At 37.1% G+C, this 21,504-nt stretch overlaps 2 protein-coding genes across 2 annotated transcripts; one reads left to right on the forward strand and one right to left on the reverse strand.

Annotated features, from left to right (window-relative positions):
- Positions 1 to 5,634: 5,634 nt before the first annotated feature.
- LOC128215044 (uncharacterized) lies at positions 5,635 to 17,187 on the reverse strand. The gene is made up of 5 exons (XM_052921775.1): positions 16,656 to 17,187; positions 15,320 to 15,544; positions 14,982 to 15,076; positions 7,641 to 7,763; positions 5,635 to 7,398 (listed from the first exon to the last, which is right to left on the reverse strand). Exons 1-5 carry the CDS (start codon positions 17,185 to 17,187, stop codon positions 7,336 to 7,338), a joined length of 1,038 nt encoding a protein of 345 aa, XP_052777735.1. The 3' UTR covers positions 5,635 to 7,335.
- A 1,499-nt stretch (positions 17,188 to 18,686) lies between these two features.
- LOC128215045 (SUMO-interacting motif-containing protein 1-like) lies at positions 18,687 to 19,736 on the forward strand. Its single transcript, XM_052921776.1, has one exon. It carries the CDS (start codon positions 18,687 to 18,689, stop codon positions 19,734 to 19,736), a length of 1,050 nt encoding a protein of 349 aa, XP_052777736.1.
- Positions 19,737 to 21,504: the final 1,768 nt, after the last annotated feature.

A 21,504-nucleotide genomic window follows, 5' to 3' on the forward strand; every position in this document is an offset into this window, starting at 1 on the left:
CTTAGGGCAAGTTGGGATTTTAACTTAGAAGTCCAATACCCTTCATTAAATTTGCTAAATACTTCACCCAGTTGTTCAGGGCCATCACATTATAAGGTTATGCTCCATATTATCCTTAATACAATGCATGGCCCCTGATTTACTTAGGAAAAACGGTTAAAGTTTTAGGGCCAAAATAATTTAGATCAATAGTTATAGTCAATGTTTCAAGGGGTTTCAAGGGGTCTATCTATACAATTTAGACAGCTTAGTTTCACTTTGTTACAGTTGGCCTTGGTGACGTGCAAAACCTTAAGGAAGCGGCAACCCACTTGTGTGATGTGGACAAGCTTCTAACAAAGATTATCAAGTTTTGGGAAGATATGGCAGCGGCAACAAAGTACCTGAAAGATGACACAAAAGCCGGAGAAGTATACCTTAAAAAGATAGAAGACGAACGGTACCATACACGTTGTCTGAAGTCTGTAGAAAGAGCTGAACAGGTTAAAATATTGTTTCATTTATGAAGACACAGTTTATGTTATATTTGATAGATTCCTTAATCTTGGTAACCATTAACATTAATGAAAATAACAAGTCCTTTTAAGATAATAACAGGTCCTTTTAAAAAAAAATGTACAGTCAATAAAATACAGATGATGACACAATGTTCTCTTTAATCACTTACTCATATTCAATATAGGTTTGTTTCACTTCAAATCGTTTGATTTATTTTCATAAAGAACTGGGGATTTTTGGGCAACTTTGCGGGGCCTATGTTGCGGAGACGGACAGGGAAATACATTTCCTATACGATTACCTGTCGAAAACCCTCGAACCCTCTGCTGAAGAAATAATAAACAGAAAGGAAGCTGTAGTAAGTGAGCTGAAGAAAGAGATCAACCAGATTTACCCACAGAGTTTAGACATAACTGACGAAAAAGACAAATAAATGATACACAGACTGAACAACTGAAGAATGGAAGGCTACAAAATGTCACTTATGACAGAAACAATAACGGGGATGATTTTTTAGCTAGCACATACAGCAATAATTGTATGAGATGATATTTTTATCGTGCAGATTTTGTGTATTTTAGATATATTCATAAGTATACATTTATAAATCCACCTTGGGGCAAACAGCCAAGTAAATAAAGTATAATTTAAATCAGATTTTTACATATCCTATGAAGGTTTTAGAGCTATATTCTACTTTGAATAATATTTGATGGAATAAATCCTCTAATGTTTCTTCTATATGCTTTCAATTTGCATATTTAATAGTAAATTCAGTCAACATATTATGAAAAATATTAAGTAAATATTGAAAGCACAGGACAAAATAACTCAAATCAAAATGTTAAATGGAATTTTAAGGTTGACGTGCATCCATCTGAGCGCCAAAACATAAATATATTAATATTAAACTTCAATTCTTATGTGTAAAGTCACTTTTTTCTTTTAAATACTAACATGTTTCACACCTCGATGTCATTTTGCTATTGTTTGATTCAACGTTTGTCGTTTTCATCAATTTTCTTTACTTTAAATCAGGTTTTGTGTTGATTGGATATAGCTTTGTTTTCGGATGTTGTATTTTGTTTAATATGGTGTGGAAAGACAAATGAAAGATCTTAAGATGTTTTATTATCATTTACTATGAAAATGGGGTCAGGTTCAAAGTTATTGACGAAAACATAAGTGAATTGGAAGGTCCTGTAAAACGTACATCTAAATATCTTCAGTTAAGATAGAAATAACAAACAAGCTATAAGGCATGGGATTTGGCAAACCTATGTGTACTATTGCAATTTAAGGGCTAGAACGCTGAAGTAATTGTCCAACAATTTACGGCCGATAACGCTGAAGTTATTGTCCAACAACTCACGGCTGACAACGCTGAAGTAATTGTCCAACAACTCACGGCCGATAACGCCGAAGAAATTGTCCAACATCTCACGGCCGATAACGCCGAAGAACGCGTCCAACAATTCACGGCCAATAACGCTGAAGTACTTGTTCAACAATTCACGACCTATAACGCTGAAATGATAGTCTAATAATTCATGGCCGATAACGCTGAAGTAATTGTCAAACAATACACGACCGATAACACTGAAATAATTGTCCAACAATTTATGGCCGATAACGCTGAAGTACGTGTCCAGCAATATACGGCCGATAACGCTGAAATAATTGTCTAACAATTGACGGCCGATAACGCTGCAGTAGTTGTCCAACAGTTCACGGCCGATTACCCTGAAACAATTGTCCAACATTTGCCGATAGGAGTGAAATAGGTTTCCAACAATGAACAATTTTTATTCGTTGATACTAAGATCAGAATTCCTTACAAACACGGTCAAAAGCAAACTTGTGAAAAAGTGTGATTTTTACACTATGCAAACCAGGAATTGATCATATTTTCTACCTGGTATAATTGCTGGCTAAAGAGGTATCTTATGTTATGTTATTATTTCAAAATTTGATGATATTCACAAAATTATTCCTTGTTGAGGTATTGGTATTGTTGAGGTATTATATTAGAACATAATTAGCAGAGGCGAACATTACTACTTATAATAATACCAGTATATTATTCAAGGCATAAAACATATCCCACATATTGGATAAATGAACACACTATAAGTTTGTTTTTACGTATTGTAATAGCCTCTTACGTATACTAGTTGATATAGATTTAATTTGTGATTTCGACGTAATGGCTTGTTACGGAAAGCAAATGCATAAACATGACACTAGTATAATATATGCACGAGGTCAAAGAGAATATTAAGTTCTGATTTATTGATTTCTGAAATTCATTAAAATAAATCCACGAAAAATGATTTATAGGGTGTTATAATTTTAATTGCAGTATGTTGTATTGGTTATGCATTTTGTATTTGTTATACTAGATTAATTCAACGGATTTAACACCGAAATAACTCTAAACAAGGGTCTAAAAGTTGTAAAATTCTGCGAACACGCAAAGGCTGCCCAGTCTCAGCCAAACAAATTGAGCATTCCTCTCCAAATTATTTTCGTCGAGGGAAATATATCCATGGCTAACGCTACCTAGTCGCTGTTCTAACTGATGCTTTACTGTGACAATTAACCAGTTCATTACACATGCAAGAGAACTATTTACTCTGAAACTTAATGCTTAAGTAACAGATGAAGAACAAAATTTCAGTGTCTCGTCAAATGAGTCAATATTACGATAACTCATGTTAATCGCCGATCGAAATGTAAATGCGTTTCTTCTTCTGGCCGAACGCAATGTCGATGTGATCGTCAAAACCTCTTGAGTCTTACATAACATGCAAGAAAAATACTAATGGTCAAAGGACGCTTATCGATAGTTTACAGACCAAAACGGCTGACATACAGGGACACAATACTTTATTATGAAATAAGTTATGTTTAATATGTATTTCTTTCCACACTTGTTTAATACATAATGGTTACTTATATTCATGCACAAATTATATCCGTCTGGCTAACTCATCTCCATAGTCTTCATTGTGCATTTATTGTCGACTGGAGGAGTAACGAAGATTTGGAGTACAATTTAAGATGATCAGGTAGTCGATTCTTATCTAACAAACAACTTTAACGTGGTTGGAAGTACGTTCCGATTCCAAAAACATATGTTCGATTCGGGTTAAGATGGGAGCGGCAGACCTGTCTAATTGAACGAAGTATGATTTTGGACAGGGGAGAGAAGCTTCATTGAATGTTTTTATGAGGGTGGGGTTTGATATAAGAGAACGTTCCACTTTTATTATTTAGTACAACACCGCGCTTCATTTAAATATTCCTGACTGATCCATTTTTGATTTTCTCTAAAATGGTTATCACATTGTTAACCTGTTGTGTGTACAATTTTGAACCGTTTAAGATCGGCCAGTTAATTATAATACTGTGGTTTTGTTCATTCGAAAATAAATGCCAACATCAGAACACGTTATAAGAGCATAAGGTTTGAGGGATATTTCCAATGTCAAGACTAAATGAGAGTTCCATGCTGAATCAGGTGATATTCGAATGACATATGTGTAGTAACGATATAAATTGTATGCCTAAATGGATATCGAATGCTATAATTATAACCTGCCTTATTACGTGAATAGGTAAACATATGTATGCGTCCTTAATTGACAGCACAGAACAGAACAGAAAATAACATTTATTGAATAAGTATGGGAGGTAATCTTATCATATGATGAAATCTAAAATATCTCGATTAACCTATCTTGATATAACGTTGGCGCATCGGTTAGGTAAGCTCATGTGATATTAAACTCACAGTTAATTTAAGAGCGTAAATACTGTAACTATATATTTTGTAATGCTAATGTTATCTCAGGTAGCGTTAAGTTTTTTATGGGGTTGTATTACTGTTGGTTGCGAAAACGGATGTTATTTGCCATATTTGGGAATATGAAAAACTATTTCATCCCTTCTGAAACTTATAGAAATAAATGCAACCATTCTGGAAAGTTTTCGATTCAACATTTCTTGAGTCATGTAGTTTCGGTTGCTAAACTTACTGTTGAAGTATAAAGATATGCATAATATCGTAAAGAGATATTGACTTCTCCTTTTGAAAACAAATATGCAAAAAACGAAGAAGATAGGCTGACGTACATTATTATTATTGCTTCATAAATTGCTAAAACGACGCTATCGGTTGATATTATACTACACTAAGAATCTTTCATTCAGGTCTGGTTAAAAACTTGGAACCGTGATAAATCCTTTTAGTATTTAACCACACATTTGTCAATTAAGTATTGTCCAGAACACCTGTCTGCTGTAATTAAGCTTAACGATAAGTACGTTTAAACTGGTTATTTAAATGAGGTATTTATTATATTGTAACAGCTGCTATACCTGGTGAAATTAGGAACTTTGAGGTGAAGTCAAGCGGTTAACTGTATCTAGGGTTTCATATCAATGATAATTTCAAACAATGTCAAATCCCGGTATTTGTCTTACGACCGCTCTTTTGAAGTTGGCTAACATTGTTTAGAAATGTTTTTTAACGCGTGTTCAAATCATGATGTGTTTAAAGTTTAACATGCCATAATAATATCATATGCGAGACGCAATAATGTACTATGTAAATCGTACTACGCTATACTGCTATATGTTGTTTCAATGTCGTGAGGAGTTACTCACGAGGAATGAGGTGGGCCTCGGAGTAGTTTGCAAGTCTCAAGCAAGGGCTTCTGAGTGGAGTTGTCATCGCTATGATTGCAAACTTGTATTATAAGGAGTTTCGTATCTATCCAGTCTCTTGACAAACATAAACGGTCTCCGTTCACGCGTATGCCCATATCTTTGTGCCGCCGAGCATGACATGATAATGCATTTGTTTTGCATCAGCCTATATTGTGCGCCTTTAGTGAACATAAAGGTCCTGGTCAGTCTTAACCTAAATGAAAGGTTTTAACTACGCAGTGTGAATCTCATTGCTAAAAGGTCAGTATTTCAAACTTTAGTCAGGCGTCATGAACTGCGTTGGCTAGAGTTTAGATATTTTGTGCATAAACTTATCTAAGAAAGTTATTCAAATGTAAACCATGTGTTCAACATTCGCCATGCACTAAATACTCTTTTTATCAAAAAAACAGGTAGACGATAGGTAAATACTTTATTAAAACGTGCATATTTGACAGAACAGAAAATAGCACAACAGAAATGAAATGTATTTGATTAAAGTAAATATAGCTAAATGTTTTAACACAAATATTACATACATATTGTGCTTAATATTATTTACAAACTTTAACTTATTTTAAAAAAGAAGTGTTGGTAACATATGTAATACATTTTAAATGAATTAAAGCATAAATAATTGTATAGCCGTATGTACAGTCACAGTCGAATTATTGCTCCATGTAACGCAAACTATGCTTTTGTAAGACCAGCCATCAAATTAGCAATTGGCACTAATTCTTCTCAACTCTTATGTTGCCGTAACGAAAAAGGAAATAGTATTGATATTGCAATGAAATATTCAGGGATAACCATGTTATCAACACATGTTTACAATAACCATGATAAAACATAAGGTTAAGGCCAAATATTCACCAAACGAGAGACACAAATATGACAAAACGGGGAAAAATACTACGTAGGAAGGAATATAGATATCTTCCTTAACAAAAGATAGGATTACCGCCTTGGATCGGTCAGTGAAACAGGAATACAATAGGGATTGTTGTGAAATCAAGTCAAAGGTTGCACATTTACTTCGTTGCAACTTAGATCATGGTCAAACAAACACGATACATATATGAAATAAAAATAACGTTACCAAACAAAATGACATATACCATATTATTTCTAATAGGCACAAATATTTGCGTTGACTAGTCAGGTGTTTTACCATTTTCACAGCGTACAACCTCTCACTTTCACTAACATTATTACCTTTTCGGAATCAGCATAAGGCAATGATTTATTTAAACAACAGCAAATTCACTAATAAGCATGACTACAGATACTTAACGACAAGATATCAACATCATCTGTCAATGAAACACTCCAGTCTGCATGGTTGGGCTGACTTCGACAATAACCGATAGCTATTTGCGATATTCTGCCTAACACTTGTTTTAATCTATGCAGTCAAATAGTATACTTAAATCACCGTGTAAAGCAATGGTTAAAATAAACTGTTGTATTGAATATGATATCGCATTTTTTTCGAACTGCACTACAACATCACTCCACTACTTTTTTGAAAGCTGAAATACAATGAGGCGAAATGAACGTATTATTAGTTTAAGTTAACCTGAGATAATTAAGCATCTGTGTGACGTCATTTGTAAAAAAGGTCAACATATTTTGGTATAGTGTATTAGTTCATAAAAGATCAAAGTGGTATCAATATCATTTTTGGGTAGATACACTCAGCAAATATGTTAATTTGTCTTCAATGTTATTTCCATTGATTTCAATACAGAGGCGTATTCGTGGTTAATTTAACGTCTAAATAATTGTGAAAGCTATACATGTATTTGTAAGAAATAAAAAAATAATTCTGCTCCAATTAACATCCGGACTATTCTAGAACAGAACTATGCGTTTGTTTTACTTAGCAATTTTTAGCAAGTGTTCCATAACAGTTGAAGATTTTCTAAGAATGATGGCCGCCACTACGCATGGTACAAAGTTATGGTAATAATTCATAAATGTTGTTGAAATGGCTACAAAACTATGAAGGCGATAACATGATAATCGATTTAGGTTGATATTTTTTATCATATAACTGAACATCAACGTGTTATAATTGTCCAATTATGTCAATTTATTTTTCACGCTTTTCATTAGCTTGCATTATGGTTGTATCATTCTTTTGTGCTGAAAATGAATGACGTCCTGCATTTCACGCCACTTTTCCTGAAATGTTAAACACATTTACATTTGATTGCAGCTAAAATAAATAAGAAATAGCAATTGTCTCAAGTGAATTGTGTACAATGGTCAAATAAACATGACGATTATAAACTGCTTTGTAAGAACTTTTGGGAATACAAACAAATAAAAAAATGATATTAAGTATTATCAGTATCGATAATTGCAACATTTGGTAGTGGAAGTTTTTTTATTTGAAATGCTCTAAGAATAATCAGTATTGATACCTTTAGATTGTTCATATATTTATCGAATTTTCCCGTGTGATTGCTATGTTTCGTAAACGCTCTCTGAATTTTCCGGAAATATTCTGTTTCAATTGCGGCTGCGTGCATAGCTACGTCTGTTTCCTGGAAGGAGATCGCAAAATATATCTTCGCTTAAATTTTAAAATAAAAAGGGTTAAAACTTAGAAATATGTTTGACATGAAGAGCAGGGTTATGTGAAGCAACGTTTCAAATGAGTAGTGCAGGGGTGGGCATAGCACAATTTAAGTATGTCTAATGGGTAGGGCAGGGGTAGGCATAGCTCAGTTTAAGTATGTCTAACGTGTAGGGCAAGGGTGGACATAGCACAATTTAAGTATGTCTAATGGGTAGGGCAGGGGTAGGCATAGCTCAATTAAAGTATGTCTAACGTGTAGGGAAAGGGTGGACATAGCACAATTTAAGTATGTCTAATAGGTAGGGCAGGGGTAGGCATATCACAATTTAAGTATCTTTAACGTGTAGGGCAAGGGTTGGTATTGCACACTTGAATTATGTCTGACGTGTACAGAAGAGGTGGGAATAACACAATTTAAGGTGTCTAACGTGTAGGACAAGGGTGGGCATACTACAATTTAAGTATGTCTAACGTGAAGGGCAAGGGTTGCCATTGCACAGTTTAAGTATGTCTAACGTGTAGGGCTGGGGTGGGAATTGCACATTTTCAGTATCACTAACGAGTAGGGCAGAGGTGTTCATAGGATAATTTAAGTATGTCTAACGGATAGGGCAAGGGTGGGCATAGCACATTTTAAGTATGTCTAATTGGTAAGGCAGAAGTGGGCATAGAACAATTCAAGTGACTCTAACGGGTAGAGCAGGGGTAGGCAAAGCTAAGTTTAAGTGTTTCTAACGGGTTTGGCAGGGTGGGCATAACACAATTGAAGTATGTCTAACCTGTAGGGCAAGGGTGGACATTGCACATTTTAAGTATGTCTAATGGGTAGGGAAAGGGTGGGCAATGCACATTTGAAGTATGTCTAACGTGTAGGGCATGAATGGGCATTGCACATTTTATGTATCTCTTACAGGTAGGGCAGGGGTAGGCATAGCAAAATTTAGGTATGTCTAACGGGTAGGGCAGGGGTGGGCATAGCTCATGTTAAGTATGTCTAACGTGTACAGCAGGAGTGCGCATAGCACAGATTAAGTATGTTAAACGTGTAGGGCAAGGGTGGGCATTGCAGATTTTAAGTATCTCTAACGGGTAGGGCAGGGATGAGCATATCACAATTTAAATCTGTCTAACGTGTAGGGCAAGGGTATACATAGCACGTTTTAAGTATTTATAATGGGTAGGGCAGGGGTGGGCACAGCACAACTCAGGTATGTCTAATGGGTAGATAAGGGTTGGGCATAGCACATTTTAAGTATCTCTAATGTGTAGGGCAGGGTTGGGCATGGCACAATTTAAGTATGTCTAACGTGTAAGGCAAGGGTTGCCATACCACAATTTAAGTATGTCTAATGGGTAGGGCAGGGATGTGCATAGCACAATTTAAATATGTCTAATAAGTAGGGCAGGGTTGGGCATAGCAAATTTTGAAAATGTCTGACGTGTAGGACTAGGGTGGGTGCATTGCACAATTTAAGTATGTCTAATGAGTAGGGTAGGTGTGGGCATAGCATAATTTAAAAATGTCTGACGTGTAGGGCTAGCGTGGATGCATAGGACAATTTGAGTATGTCTAACGAGTAAGAAAAGTGTGGGCATTGCACATTTTAAGTATGTCTAATGGGTAGGGTAGGGGTGTACATAGCACAATTTAAGTATCTGTTACGGGTAGGGCAGGGGTGGGCATAGCACAATTTAATTGTTTCATACGGGTTGGGCAGAGGTGGGCATAGCACATATAAGTATGTCTAATGGGTAGGACAAGGGTGGGCATAGCACATTTTAAGCATGTCTAATAGGTAGGGCAGGGATCGTCATAGCACAATTTAAGTATGTATAACGAGTAGGGCAGGGGTGTGCATAGCACAATTTAAATATGTCTAACGTGAGGGGCAGGAGTGGGCATAACACAATTTAGGTATGTCTAACGGGTAGAGCAGGGGTGGGCATAGCACAATTTAAGTATGTCTAACGTGTAGAGCAGGGATGACCATAGCACACTTTAAGTATGTGTAACGTGTAGGGCAAGGGTGGGCATTGCAAATTTCAAGTATGTCTAATAGGTAGGACAGGGGTGGGCATTGCACATTTTAAGTTTGTCTAATCGGTAGGGCAGGGATGGACATAGCACCATTTTAGTATCTCTAACGGGTAGAGCAGGGGTCGGCATAGCCCAATATAAGGATATACAACGTGTAAGGCAGGGGTGGGCATAGCACAGATTAAGTATGTCCAACGGGTAGGGCAAAGATGGGCATAGCACATTTAAAGTATGTCTAATGGGTAGGACAGGGGTGGCCATAGCACAATTTAAGTATGTCTAACGGGTAGAGCAAGGGTTGGTATTGCACATTTTAAGTACGACTAATGGATAGGGCAGGTGATCGCATAGCACATTTTAGTATGTCTAACGGGTAGGACAAGGGTAGGCTTAGTACATTTTAAGTATGACTTATGGATTGGGCAGGGGTTCGCATAGCACAATTTAAGTATGTCTTACTTGAAAGGCAAGGGTAAGCATACTATTTTTTTAGTATGACTAATGGGTAGGGCAGGGGTTCGCATACCACAATTGAAGTATGTCTAACGGGTAGAGCAAGGGTTGGTATTGCACATTTTAAATATGACTAATGGATAAGTTAGGTGATCGCATAGCACAAATTTAGTATGTCAAACGGGTAGGACAAGGGTGGGCTTATAGTCCGGCAGCCAAATGAGATATTTTGGCTGAACCTTGTATCGGAGTGTATAGAAAATGTTTTTAGCTTTTTAAGTAGTTTAGACCCCCTAGTTAAAGAATCCGTTTGATGGCCTCACACCACTCTTGGGGAAATCGAGATATTCAAGATGGCGTCCAAGATGGCCGCCAAATTTTACCAAATTCAACAATTGACTAGTAATTTTGTATAAATGCATTAATTCCTGTTCAAAATTATACCATTATGTATTTTTATTGCAAACCGATCCATTCAAAATATTTCATATCATAATTAGGCCATTATGGCATTCAAAATGGCCGCCAAAACAAAGAAAATTGACAATTGAGTTAGGTTTTGTGTCAAATACCATCAATTGTTATACACATGTATCTCGTTTTTACATTACAATGTATTTATGCAATATAGATATCACAAATGACATTATATAATTACATATTAACCAAGATGGCGTCAAATATGGCCGCCAAAATAAACATTAATTAACACAGACTAAATGAAACGAGCACAACCGTTCACATATATGTATAAAAAAAACAATGGCATTTTATTTATTCCAATTTACTTCATGAAGAACTACTGACAGAAACATTTGTAAGTGGTATTATAGACAGCATGGGTGACCTCAATGAAATTCTTACAGAGCTGTAATCTAGAAGCAGAACATGAAAGCTATGGATAACTGTGTTATACAGTCATTGCTGATCATGATGCTTAACATCATAGCTGAAAAAGAAACCGACTAGGGTTTTCATTTGGTAGCTATTAAATCTACGATCCCCTACTTCTTTGCAGCAAGACACGTGCATTATGTTTGGTATTGCCGCTCCTATTTACGATCTATGGAGTCAATGCCCGGTTCATGTAGGGAAATATTTCGGAAAGGGGAGCGTGTGATGCGTCACATTCTTGGCGTTTGGAACGGCATTTCGAGTGATATGTCCATTGAGACAACATTTATGAAATACTGGTATGGAAAACAAGGCATTATTGGTATTACATTGAAATCCGACACACCCAAGATATGGTCGCCTGGTCTACACATTTGTAGCAGGTTGGAGGCAGATATCTCAAGCCTTGCAAATAGTGAACAAGTTAAGCCATCGAATGATAAACCCAAAGAGGAAATGAAGGCAAGAATATTGAGTGACTGCAACCATTATAGATCACTGCAGGGAGCGATACATGACTGTATAAATCCACTGGAGCCGTCGAATTACCCTGATGAAATCATCAACTTAGTTACAGGTCAGATAGCACCAGAAACTGTAAATGTTGATCAAGATGTTAAAATTGGAATCAAACAAATGAAGGAATTTGAAAATGGTTGGCCAGGGAGTTTCAATGTCAAGATAAGTCGCAAGATCAGGTGCCGTATTCACTAACGTCTTTAATCTGAGTTTGAGAATCAGACTCAAAAAACTGAATTCTTCAATGTTTGAAAATATCTCTTATATAACTATTGACAATATATTCGCTTTTCTGGGCCTGAGTCTCTAACTCCGACTCAGGACGTAAGTGAATACGGGCCCAAAACACAAGCTGAAACACGAAAGGGTATACAAGCTGGTGATACGAAGGTCTTAAAGACATAATTAATTTTCACAAGAGTGATCGGCCTTCAAGCGAGCTCACGTGACTTTGATGTGAAAGGTTGCTGACCTATGAGTTGCCCCATGTTCCAACAGCGATGTTTTGAATGTGACTTGCCAAATCCAAAATATGTGCTGAAAAAGTATTTGCAAGTTCAGGTGTCAGCACGTTCTGCAACAAAGCAAGTAGCATCGATAATTATAGACGGCTACTTTTCTTCGCCTGATAGAGGCAATACAGCACAGAAACTGAAACACGGGAAGACAGAGGATCACATGCGTAGCGCGTACATCAGTTGTCAACTGCAAAGCAAATTCCTCCTCAGAAAGAGATCATGTCGGTAGCAACATTTCATTCCCTTGACATGTGAGTGCTTATTGTTATTGGAGATGAAGATTCACCAATTGAAGTTACACCAACTGTAATAATTACGCGTCAAGACATGCGCAACACACATAAAGAAGCTGACAACATTGTTGCCCATCAAATTGTTAGTATAGTAAATGAAAATGATGGAGGCATTTACTCAGACGATACCGATGCTTTGTACTTCTTTTTCACCATTACCAGGAATAAATCATCAACAAAGATATTACGGAATGACCTGTGAAAGACAGATTATTGATAGATATAACAGCCACAGTCAACAAATACAAACGTATAGTTCCAGATTAATTTGCAGCACACGCACTATCAGCACTACTACTTGCTGCTACGGCAAAGGTAAGGGCATAGTATTGAAGGTACTAAAAGCGAGTATCACTCGTGTATGTTTGAGATAAAACATCTGACTACTCGACAGTCAACCGAGAATCAACTCGTTTCATTTCGCAATGTTACAACATGGAAGTTGTTGACGACATGTCAGAGGTTCTACAGAAGGTATTAAGTTCTAAGGTTAGGAAAGCGACGTCGTTTGCACCAAAGCTTGCTTCTCTACCCCCAACAACAGAGGCATTTAATGACAATATCAAGCAAGCACATTTTCAAACGTGTGTTTGGAATTGTGCAGTTAAATCAGACCAACGAATCCTGGACCCGTTTTAAGCTGGTTGGGAAAAAAGGACACTCGATCTTTGGTCCCAAAAATATTACCAAACAAATTTCAGTGGCCTCATATGATGTGCTTAAAATGATAAAATGTTTATGTCAATCAAATACTCAATGCAACACTCTTGCTGTCGTTGCAACAATGCGCATATGTCATGTTCAATATTTAGTAAATGTCAAGCATAAGAAAATTGCTACAATAAGCAAACAAAACGAATATATAAATCTTTGAATTAGCAAACTAACTTCTCTATTTAAGAACTGATGTAGTAATTGTTCTAAAGCTATTAATACATACCATAAACTACAGTGTAATTTTAAATAAAGAAAAATGCTATTGTTTTTATACATTTGTAAACGATTGTGCCCGTTTTATTTAGTCTGTGTTAATTTATGCTTTTTGGCGGCCATATTGGACGCTTTCTTGGTAAATATGTGTCTTATAATGCTATTATAATACCTATATTGCATAAATACATTGTTAAGTTAAAACGAGATGCATGTGCATAAAAATTGATGGTATTTGCAACAAAACCTCTCTCAATTGTCAATTATTTTAGTTTGGCGGCCATTTTAGACGCCATGATGGCCTAAACATGGTATGAAATATTTTAGAATTGATCGGTTTGCAATATAAATGCTTTATGGTATAGTTTTGCACATGAATTGAATCATTAAAACAAAATTACGAGTTAATTGGTGATTTGGGTTAAATTTGGCGGCCATCTTGGACGCCATCTTGAATATCTCGATTTTCCCAATTGTGGCGCAAGGCCATCAAACGGATTCCTTAACTGGAGGGGCAAAGCTACTTAAAAACCCCAAAATATTTTCTATATACTCCGATGCATTCTCGACTTCCGCTGCCGTACTATTAGTACATTTTAAGTATGTCTAACGTGTAGGGCAAGGTTGTCATTGCACATTTTAAGTATGTCTGGTGGGTAGGGCAGGGATGCGTATAACACAATTAAAGTATGTCTAATGTGTCAAACGGGTAGGGAAGTGTTGGGTAATCTAGTGTCTATATATGACTTACGGGTAATGCAGTAACGTATTACTTTATTGTATATCCATCAAAATATCAACATCGCAAAATGCGTTAATCCGTTTTTCAATTCATTGCAATGAAACTGTATTCCACTCTGTTGACGTCACATCATAAACGAATCATTGAGCGATGTTTAAACGACATCATAACACAAAATAGTGCTTTGATTATTATTATGAAAACATGTGTCTTTTAATTGTTTTAACCAATTATGTATATTACAAAAGGTTTAAATAGTACTGCGTTTTGATCCGGAATGTCATATTTGACTCTCGTGGATATTTGCAGATTTTGATTTCAGTCGGCTGCAAAAATCCACTTTAATCGAATACAACCTCCCGGATAACAACACAGTACTAATGAACGTTTTGTATCTAACGGATATGAGATTGTTGGGATCTATGTTTAAGGATATACTGGAATAGTATATCACAAATCTATCAGACTATAATAGTATACAATACAATAACCAATAGTTTGCTTTTTTATATACTAGTATATGTTGGAGCAAATGATATTCAATTTATCAATTTCTAACATTAAAACATATAAAAGCATATCAATATATAAGGACATGTATGACAAACACAATATATGTGCTTTTATATACCATTTTTTTGTACCTTGGAAGTTTGGTAATTATTCATTTTACTAAACATATATTGTTCCCAGTCTGTGCGTCGGTACTTAATTTTATTATTGTAACACAATATTGGCTTCACTGGTTACTTTGTTTCATGATATTATATAATATTTAAGCAAAAGAAAAATGTACCTGAAATCGTTTTAAAACCTGGTGCAATTCTGTTACTAAAAGGAAGTAGATGTCTAGCATATTCTGGACATCTTTCATGGTTTCTTCTGCAGAGCCTGCAAAAATCAGTTTAAATAACAACAAACGTTGTATTACAATACTTATATTTCAAATATTTGTGTTCCCTATGTTTTGAAGAAATTGATTATTCTCATAATATATTCACTAATGTTACATGACATCAAAGCTTACAAAATATCTACATTATTTGGATTTGTAAAAGTCTGAAAATACGTGAATCATTAAATATTTTATCCGTTGCTTGTTAATGACATTATGGTACAGGAAAATATTAATACCTATTTCTTGTTCTAGGCTTTTAATATTTCTTTCCAACTCAGCTCCTTCCATTTGGCATTGTGCTTGGTTAACTCTCGCTTCGTTCGCCTTTTGCGTGTATGTTTTAATTTGTTCTTTCATTTCAGCGTATTCCACCCCGTTTATGACTGCAGACACTGTCCCACCAGCAGCTACACCCGCCCCAACACCGGCAGTCCCAGCAGCTACAGCCAGGCTCAAACCTCCTGTTCATGATGAAACTGATTATACTTTTATTTAATAAATTAAGCTCAATGTTGCTTGAATAGCCCATCTTACTGGCCGATTTATATCGGCGCGAAAAAAGTGAAGCGCAGCATAACCCATAAACATAACCCAAAACACGCCGATCTGTAAAATGGAGAATTTTAACCGTAAAAGGTGTAATGTACGAGTTTTGTTATATTAAATAAATACATTAATAGCTTGTACATCTTAACATATACACTCACTAAGATATAAAATTTCGATCCAGATGCATGACTGACCTATAAAATCACTTCGTTATATCCATCCATTTTCAATGGTCTTTTTTTAGGATAAATAAATGTCTGTGACCGAGGTTAATTGATGAAATATCTTACTGATACAAACCCATTACCCTCAAGTTACATTCACATTCTGATAAACCTATATTATGTTTCCATGTCTTCGAAGTGCTGAAGAAATTAAACAAATAAACATCAGATGTAACTATTTTCATTAAATTTAAATATGAATTATAACAAGTTTAACAAGTGTTTATATTTTACTTGTAACAAGTGTTTTACTTACCGTTCCAATGCGGTACCTAACAATACATGACCTAGTGTTTTTATATAGTATATATGGACTGGGTTGATTGTGGAGTGTTGTGCTGTTGTTCCATGTCTCTTGTTTTGTGATTTTTTGTTTTTGTGTTCTTGCTCTTTGGCGTTTACCCTGTGCCATTAAACGGGGTTTATGTTTAAACGTTTTTGCTACTGAGCTTGTTTCGGCAGTTTTTCATATAAACATAAAAAACTTATTCATCACATGTTAACATTCGTGTAAACGTCTCTCTGGCTTACTTAAATCCCATTCACACTCCATTTATAAATAATTTGTTTTATAATCGAACGCCAGAGGTATTCAACATTATGTTTATTTATGTTTATTTCGACAAACTTTCACACTATGGTGAAATCAAGCGACATAGCGACGCTCAATATGCTTTTAGCTAAAGATAAGTAATTTTATTTACAGTAAATTCTTTGAGATGGATCTTGCTCTAGGATTAAACAAATATGGATATATGTTAACACATTCAAAAACACTTGGGTGATTTAAGATTATTACCTGTTACGGGTGCGGCAATAGCTCCAAGAAGCAATAGGCCTCCAGTCGCGGCGAAACCACCGCTTATCATTGTTCTTTCCAAAGCTTCATTGCCTTTCTTTTCGTATTTATCGACGTCAGCTTGTGCACCCTTAGCCAATTCCGTATACAGTGCATGTTGTCTTTCTTCATGCTCGATCCGTTGTTTACATTTTTTTATTTCATTTTCTTTTTGTTCTTTGAGTCCTTTGCTTCGCTTTAAATTTTCCCGATTTTGTTCAAGCTCGATCTGCAGTGACCTTTGCTGAATTGCAACATTTTCTGATATGACTGTAAGTTTTTTCTGTGCTTCTTTTACTGATTGGGAAGATGAGGAAACATGTACATCTGAAGGCGTGACTGCATTGGCAATGGCACCCTCTGTACCTGACAACACTTTATATTCGTTTGTAACCAATTCATCATATGATTGAGCATGGAGCCGAGAAGTTTCCAGTTGCCTCGTCAGGGCGTCTGATAATTTCACGTCGGAAGTTATCTGCGAATTGAACATAACATTTCAGTTAAAACCATGTTCGGTGAAAACAATATCGCTTTTATATACTTTATCCCCCCTGAAGTAATGTCGCAATACGGGGTTGAACCTTTTCCCTAAAACCAATAAACCTCTCTGTCAGATTATTTACAATCAACTCTTACAGTTCAAATATGTTTCGTTTGTTTTGTCAAAGGCTATATACAGGTCGGTACATGTTTCGCAAGAAAAAAAATGTTTAAGTTCCTACGTTTTGAATGAAACATACACTTAAAAATATGGATGTTTGAGTTCACGAGTAATCTGTTGATATTCTAAAGGCTATACAATTAATTTAATATTCCGTGTGATCTTGATAGTGTTCTTGGGCAACATTTAAATTTCTTTACACTTATCCTGTATGTTATCCGTGTCGTGTGTTTCCTTGTACATAAACACAACAACATCTGTTGGATATTTTTATAAAAGGGAAATTAGGAAGGAAAAAGCCATAAAAGCAAATTTTCGTCCAAACCTTACCACGGAAGTTCTCTTCTTCACTAATCGAAATTATGGTTCTTTAATTTATAGCTTAGATGGCCCAGCGGTACAAAGTAAGTCACAATAATGGAAGGTTCGGAGTTCAGTTCCCACTTTCCATAAATTAATGTAAGAAAGTAATTAATTCAATTTATCGTTAAAGCCCCAGTGCCACTTAGGATTAAATAATCACAGAAAAAATAAATGTTAGTTTATAACTTAAACGAGTCTCATATAATATCTGATAAATTCCCGAGGTCCACACGATGTCTCATTTTTTTTAAGTATGAGAAATACTAACGAAGTTCCAAACTGGTCCCCTGACTCACTTTTTGCTAATATGACAGATAATTTGGCGGAGTCTAGAAACAATTTTGTTTAGTGAAAAATTGCAGATAGATACTCGCTTTGTAAAATGCACTTTTTGTGGCTTATAACTATTTATGTTTACCTTATTTAAACATCAACATATGTTAAATATTTGCTAGATAACATAATATGATGCAATAATAAATGTTTCCAAAAAAATAAGCTGTTTTCCAACTGACTTTGTGTGGAAAATATCAATTCCTTGTGGCCTGTAGGAAGTAAAGTCGTTGAATTTGATGTTATTTTCGTATAAGGCAACGTTACCACAGGGCCAAATTATATTTATCGGAGGTACAGACTGCATCAAAGAATTCGGTTTGATTCAAATTGTGAAATGATCTATATATTATTATATAAGTCAGTCAACGCCCCATTACCTCGGTTTCTGTTACTTATTAATTTTCATTTTATTCATGTTGACTCCATATTATTTTGTATCATTTGAACATTTTGCTATTAATTAAGCGGAAATAGTTGAGGTTCTCAAATGGAGATTTATACTACAAACTTCTACTACTACTTCTGCTACTACTAATACTACAACTACTGCTGCTGCTGTTGCTGCTGCTGTAATTTCTGCTGCTACTGCTGTAATAGGGGTAACAATGGTGACAGGAGTAGTAACAACGATGACGAGCGCAGTAACAGCATCATCAGCATGGGTAACAATGGTGACGGGAGAATTAATAGCATCAACAGGAGGAGTAACAATGGTGCTGGGAGGAGTAACAGCATCACGAGGAGGTATGGCAATGGTGGCGGGAGCAGTAAAAATAAGGAAAGCGTATGGTCACGGGATCAGTAATAGAATCCTCAGGAGGTGTAACAATGGTGACGAGAGCAATAACAAAATCATCAGGAGGGGAAACAATGGTGACGGGAGCAGTAAGAGCATCATCAGGAGGGGTAACAATGGTGACGGGAGAAGTAACAGCATTATTTGGAGGGGTAACAATGGTGACGGAGAAGTAACAGCATCATCAGGATGGGTAACAATTGTAACGGGAGAAGTAACAGCATTATCTGGAGGGGTAACAATGGTGACGGGAGAAGTAACAGCATCATCAGGATGGGTAACAATTGTAACGGGAGCAGTAACAGCATCAGAAGAAGTGGTAACAATGGTGACGGGAGCAATAACAACATCATCAGGAGTGGTAACAATGGTCACGATAGCAGTAACAGCAACATCAGGATGGTTAACAATGGTCGCGGGAGCATTAACATTATCATCAGAAGTGGTAACAACGGTGACGGGAGCAGTAAAAGCATCATCAGGAGGGAAAACAATGGTGGCGGGAGCAGTAACAGCATTATCAGGAAGGGTAATAATGGTGACGGGAGAATTAACAGCATCATCTGTAGGGGTAACAATGGTGACGGGAGCAATTACAGCATCATCAGGAAGGGTAACAATGGTGACGGGAGCAATTACAGCATCATCAGGAGGGGTAACAATGGTGAAGGGAGCAGTAACATCTTCATCAGGAGGGGTAACAATTATGACTGGAGCAGTGACTGCATCATCAGGAGGCGTAAAAATGGTGACGGGAGCATTAACAGCATCATCAAGAGGGGTAACAATGGTGACGGGAGTGGTAAGAGCATCATCAGGAGGGGTAACAATGGTCACGATAGCAGTAACAGCATCATCAGGTTGTGTAACAATGGTCACGTGAGCAGTAACATCATCCTTAGGAAGTGTAACAATGGTGACGGGAGCAATAACAGCATCATCAGGAGGGGTAACAATGGTGACGGGAGCAGTAACAGCATCTTCAAGAGGGGTAACAATGGTCACGGGAGCAGTAACAGCATCATCAGGAGGTGTAACAATGGTGACGGGAGAAGAACAGCATCATCAGGAGGGGTAACAATGGTCAAGGGAGCAGTAACAGCATCATCAGGAAGTGTAACAATGGTGACGGGAGCAGTAACAGCATCATCAGGAGAGGCAACAATGGTGACGGGAGCAGTAACAGCATCGTCAAGAGGGGTAACAATGGTAACGGGAGCAGTAACATCATCATCAGGAGGGGTAACAATGGTGACGGGAGCAGTAACAGCATCATCAGGAGGGTAACAATGGTGACATGAGCAGTTACAACATCATTGGCAGGGTAAGATTGGTGACGGGAGCAATAACAGCAACATCAGGAGGGGTAACAATGGTGACGGGAGCAGTAATATCATTATCTGCAGGGGTAAAAATGGTGACGGGAGAAGTAACAGCATCATCAGGATGGGTAACAATAGTCACGGGAGCAGTAACAGCATCAGAAGAAGTGGTAACAATGGTGACAGGAGCAGTAACAACATCATCAGGAGGGGTAACAATGGTCACGATAGCAGTAACAGCATCATCAGGAGGGGTAACAATGGTGACGGGAGAAGTAACAGCATCATCAGGAGGGGTAACAATGGTGACAAAAGCAGTAACAGCATCATCAGGAGGTGTAACAATGGTGACGGGAGCAATAACAGCATCATCAGGAGGGGTAACAATGGTGACGGGAGCAGTAAGAGCATCATCAGAAGGGGTAACAATGGTGACGGGAGAAGTTACAACATCATCAGGATGGTTAACAATGGTCGCGGGAGCATTAACATTATCATCAGAAGTGGTAACAATGGTGACGGGAGCAGTAAAAGCATCATCAGGAGGGGAAACAATGGTGGCGGGAGAAGTAACAGCATTATCAGGAGGGCTAATAATGGTGACGGGAGAAGTAACAGCATCATCGGGAGTGATAACAATGGTGACGGGAGAAGTAACTGCATCATCAGGAAGGGTAACAATGGTGACGGGAGCATTAAAGCATCATCTGTATGGGTAACATTGGTGACGGGAGCAATTACAGCATCACCAGGAGGGGTAACAATGGTGACGGGAGCAATTACAGCATCATCAGGAGGGGTAACAATGGTGATGGAAGCAGTAACAGCATCATCAGGAGGTGTAACAATGGTGACGGGAGCAATAACAGCATCATCAGGAGGGGTAACAATGGTGACGGGAGCAGTAAGAGCATCATCAGGAGGGGTAAAAATGGTGACGGAGAAGTAAGCATCATCAGGATGGTTAACAATGGTCGTGGGAGCATTAACATTATCATCAGAAGTGGTAACAATGGTGGCGGGAGCAGTGACAGCATCATCAGGAGGGCAACCAATGGTGACGGGAGAAGTAACAGCGTCATCAGGAAGGGTAACAATGGTGACGGGAGAAGAAACAGCATCATCGGGAGTGATAACAATGGTGACCTTAGAAGTAACAGCTTCATCTGGAAGGGTAACTAGCAATGGTGACGGGAGCAGTACAGCATCATCAGGAGGGGTAACAATGGTGACGGGAGCAATAACAACATCATCAGGAGGGTAACAATGGTGACGAGAGCAGTAACAGCATCATCAAGAGGGATAACAATAGTGACGGGAGCAGGAACA

Source organism: Mya arenaria, chromosome 13, assembly GCF_026914265.1.
Source record: "Mya arenaria isolate MELC-2E11 chromosome 13, ASM2691426v1".
Classification (NCBI taxonomy): Eukaryota; Metazoa; Mollusca; class Bivalvia; order Myida; family Myidae; genus Mya; species Mya arenaria.

What these genes read in the sequence shown, in the direction of transcription:
- LOC128215044 (XM_052921775.1), bottom strand. Translation starts at nt 17,187, where the DNA reads ATGTTCAATTCGCAGATAACTTCCGACGTGAAATTATCAGACGCCCTG. An exon ending in AAGCCTAGAACAAGAAATAG is followed by an intron (nt 15,077 to 15,319) that starts GTATTAATATTT and finishes TGATTTTTGCAG; the next exon opens with GCTCTGCAGAAGAAACCATG. An exon ending in AATATATGAACAATCTAAAG is followed by an intron (nt 7,399 to 7,640) that starts GTATCAATACTG and finishes TTAACATTTCAG; the next exon opens with GAAAAGTGGCGTGAAATGCA.
- LOC128215045 (XM_052921776.1), top strand. Translation starts at nt 18,687, where the DNA reads ATGACGAGCGCAGTAACAGCATCATCAGCATGGGTAACAATGGTGACG.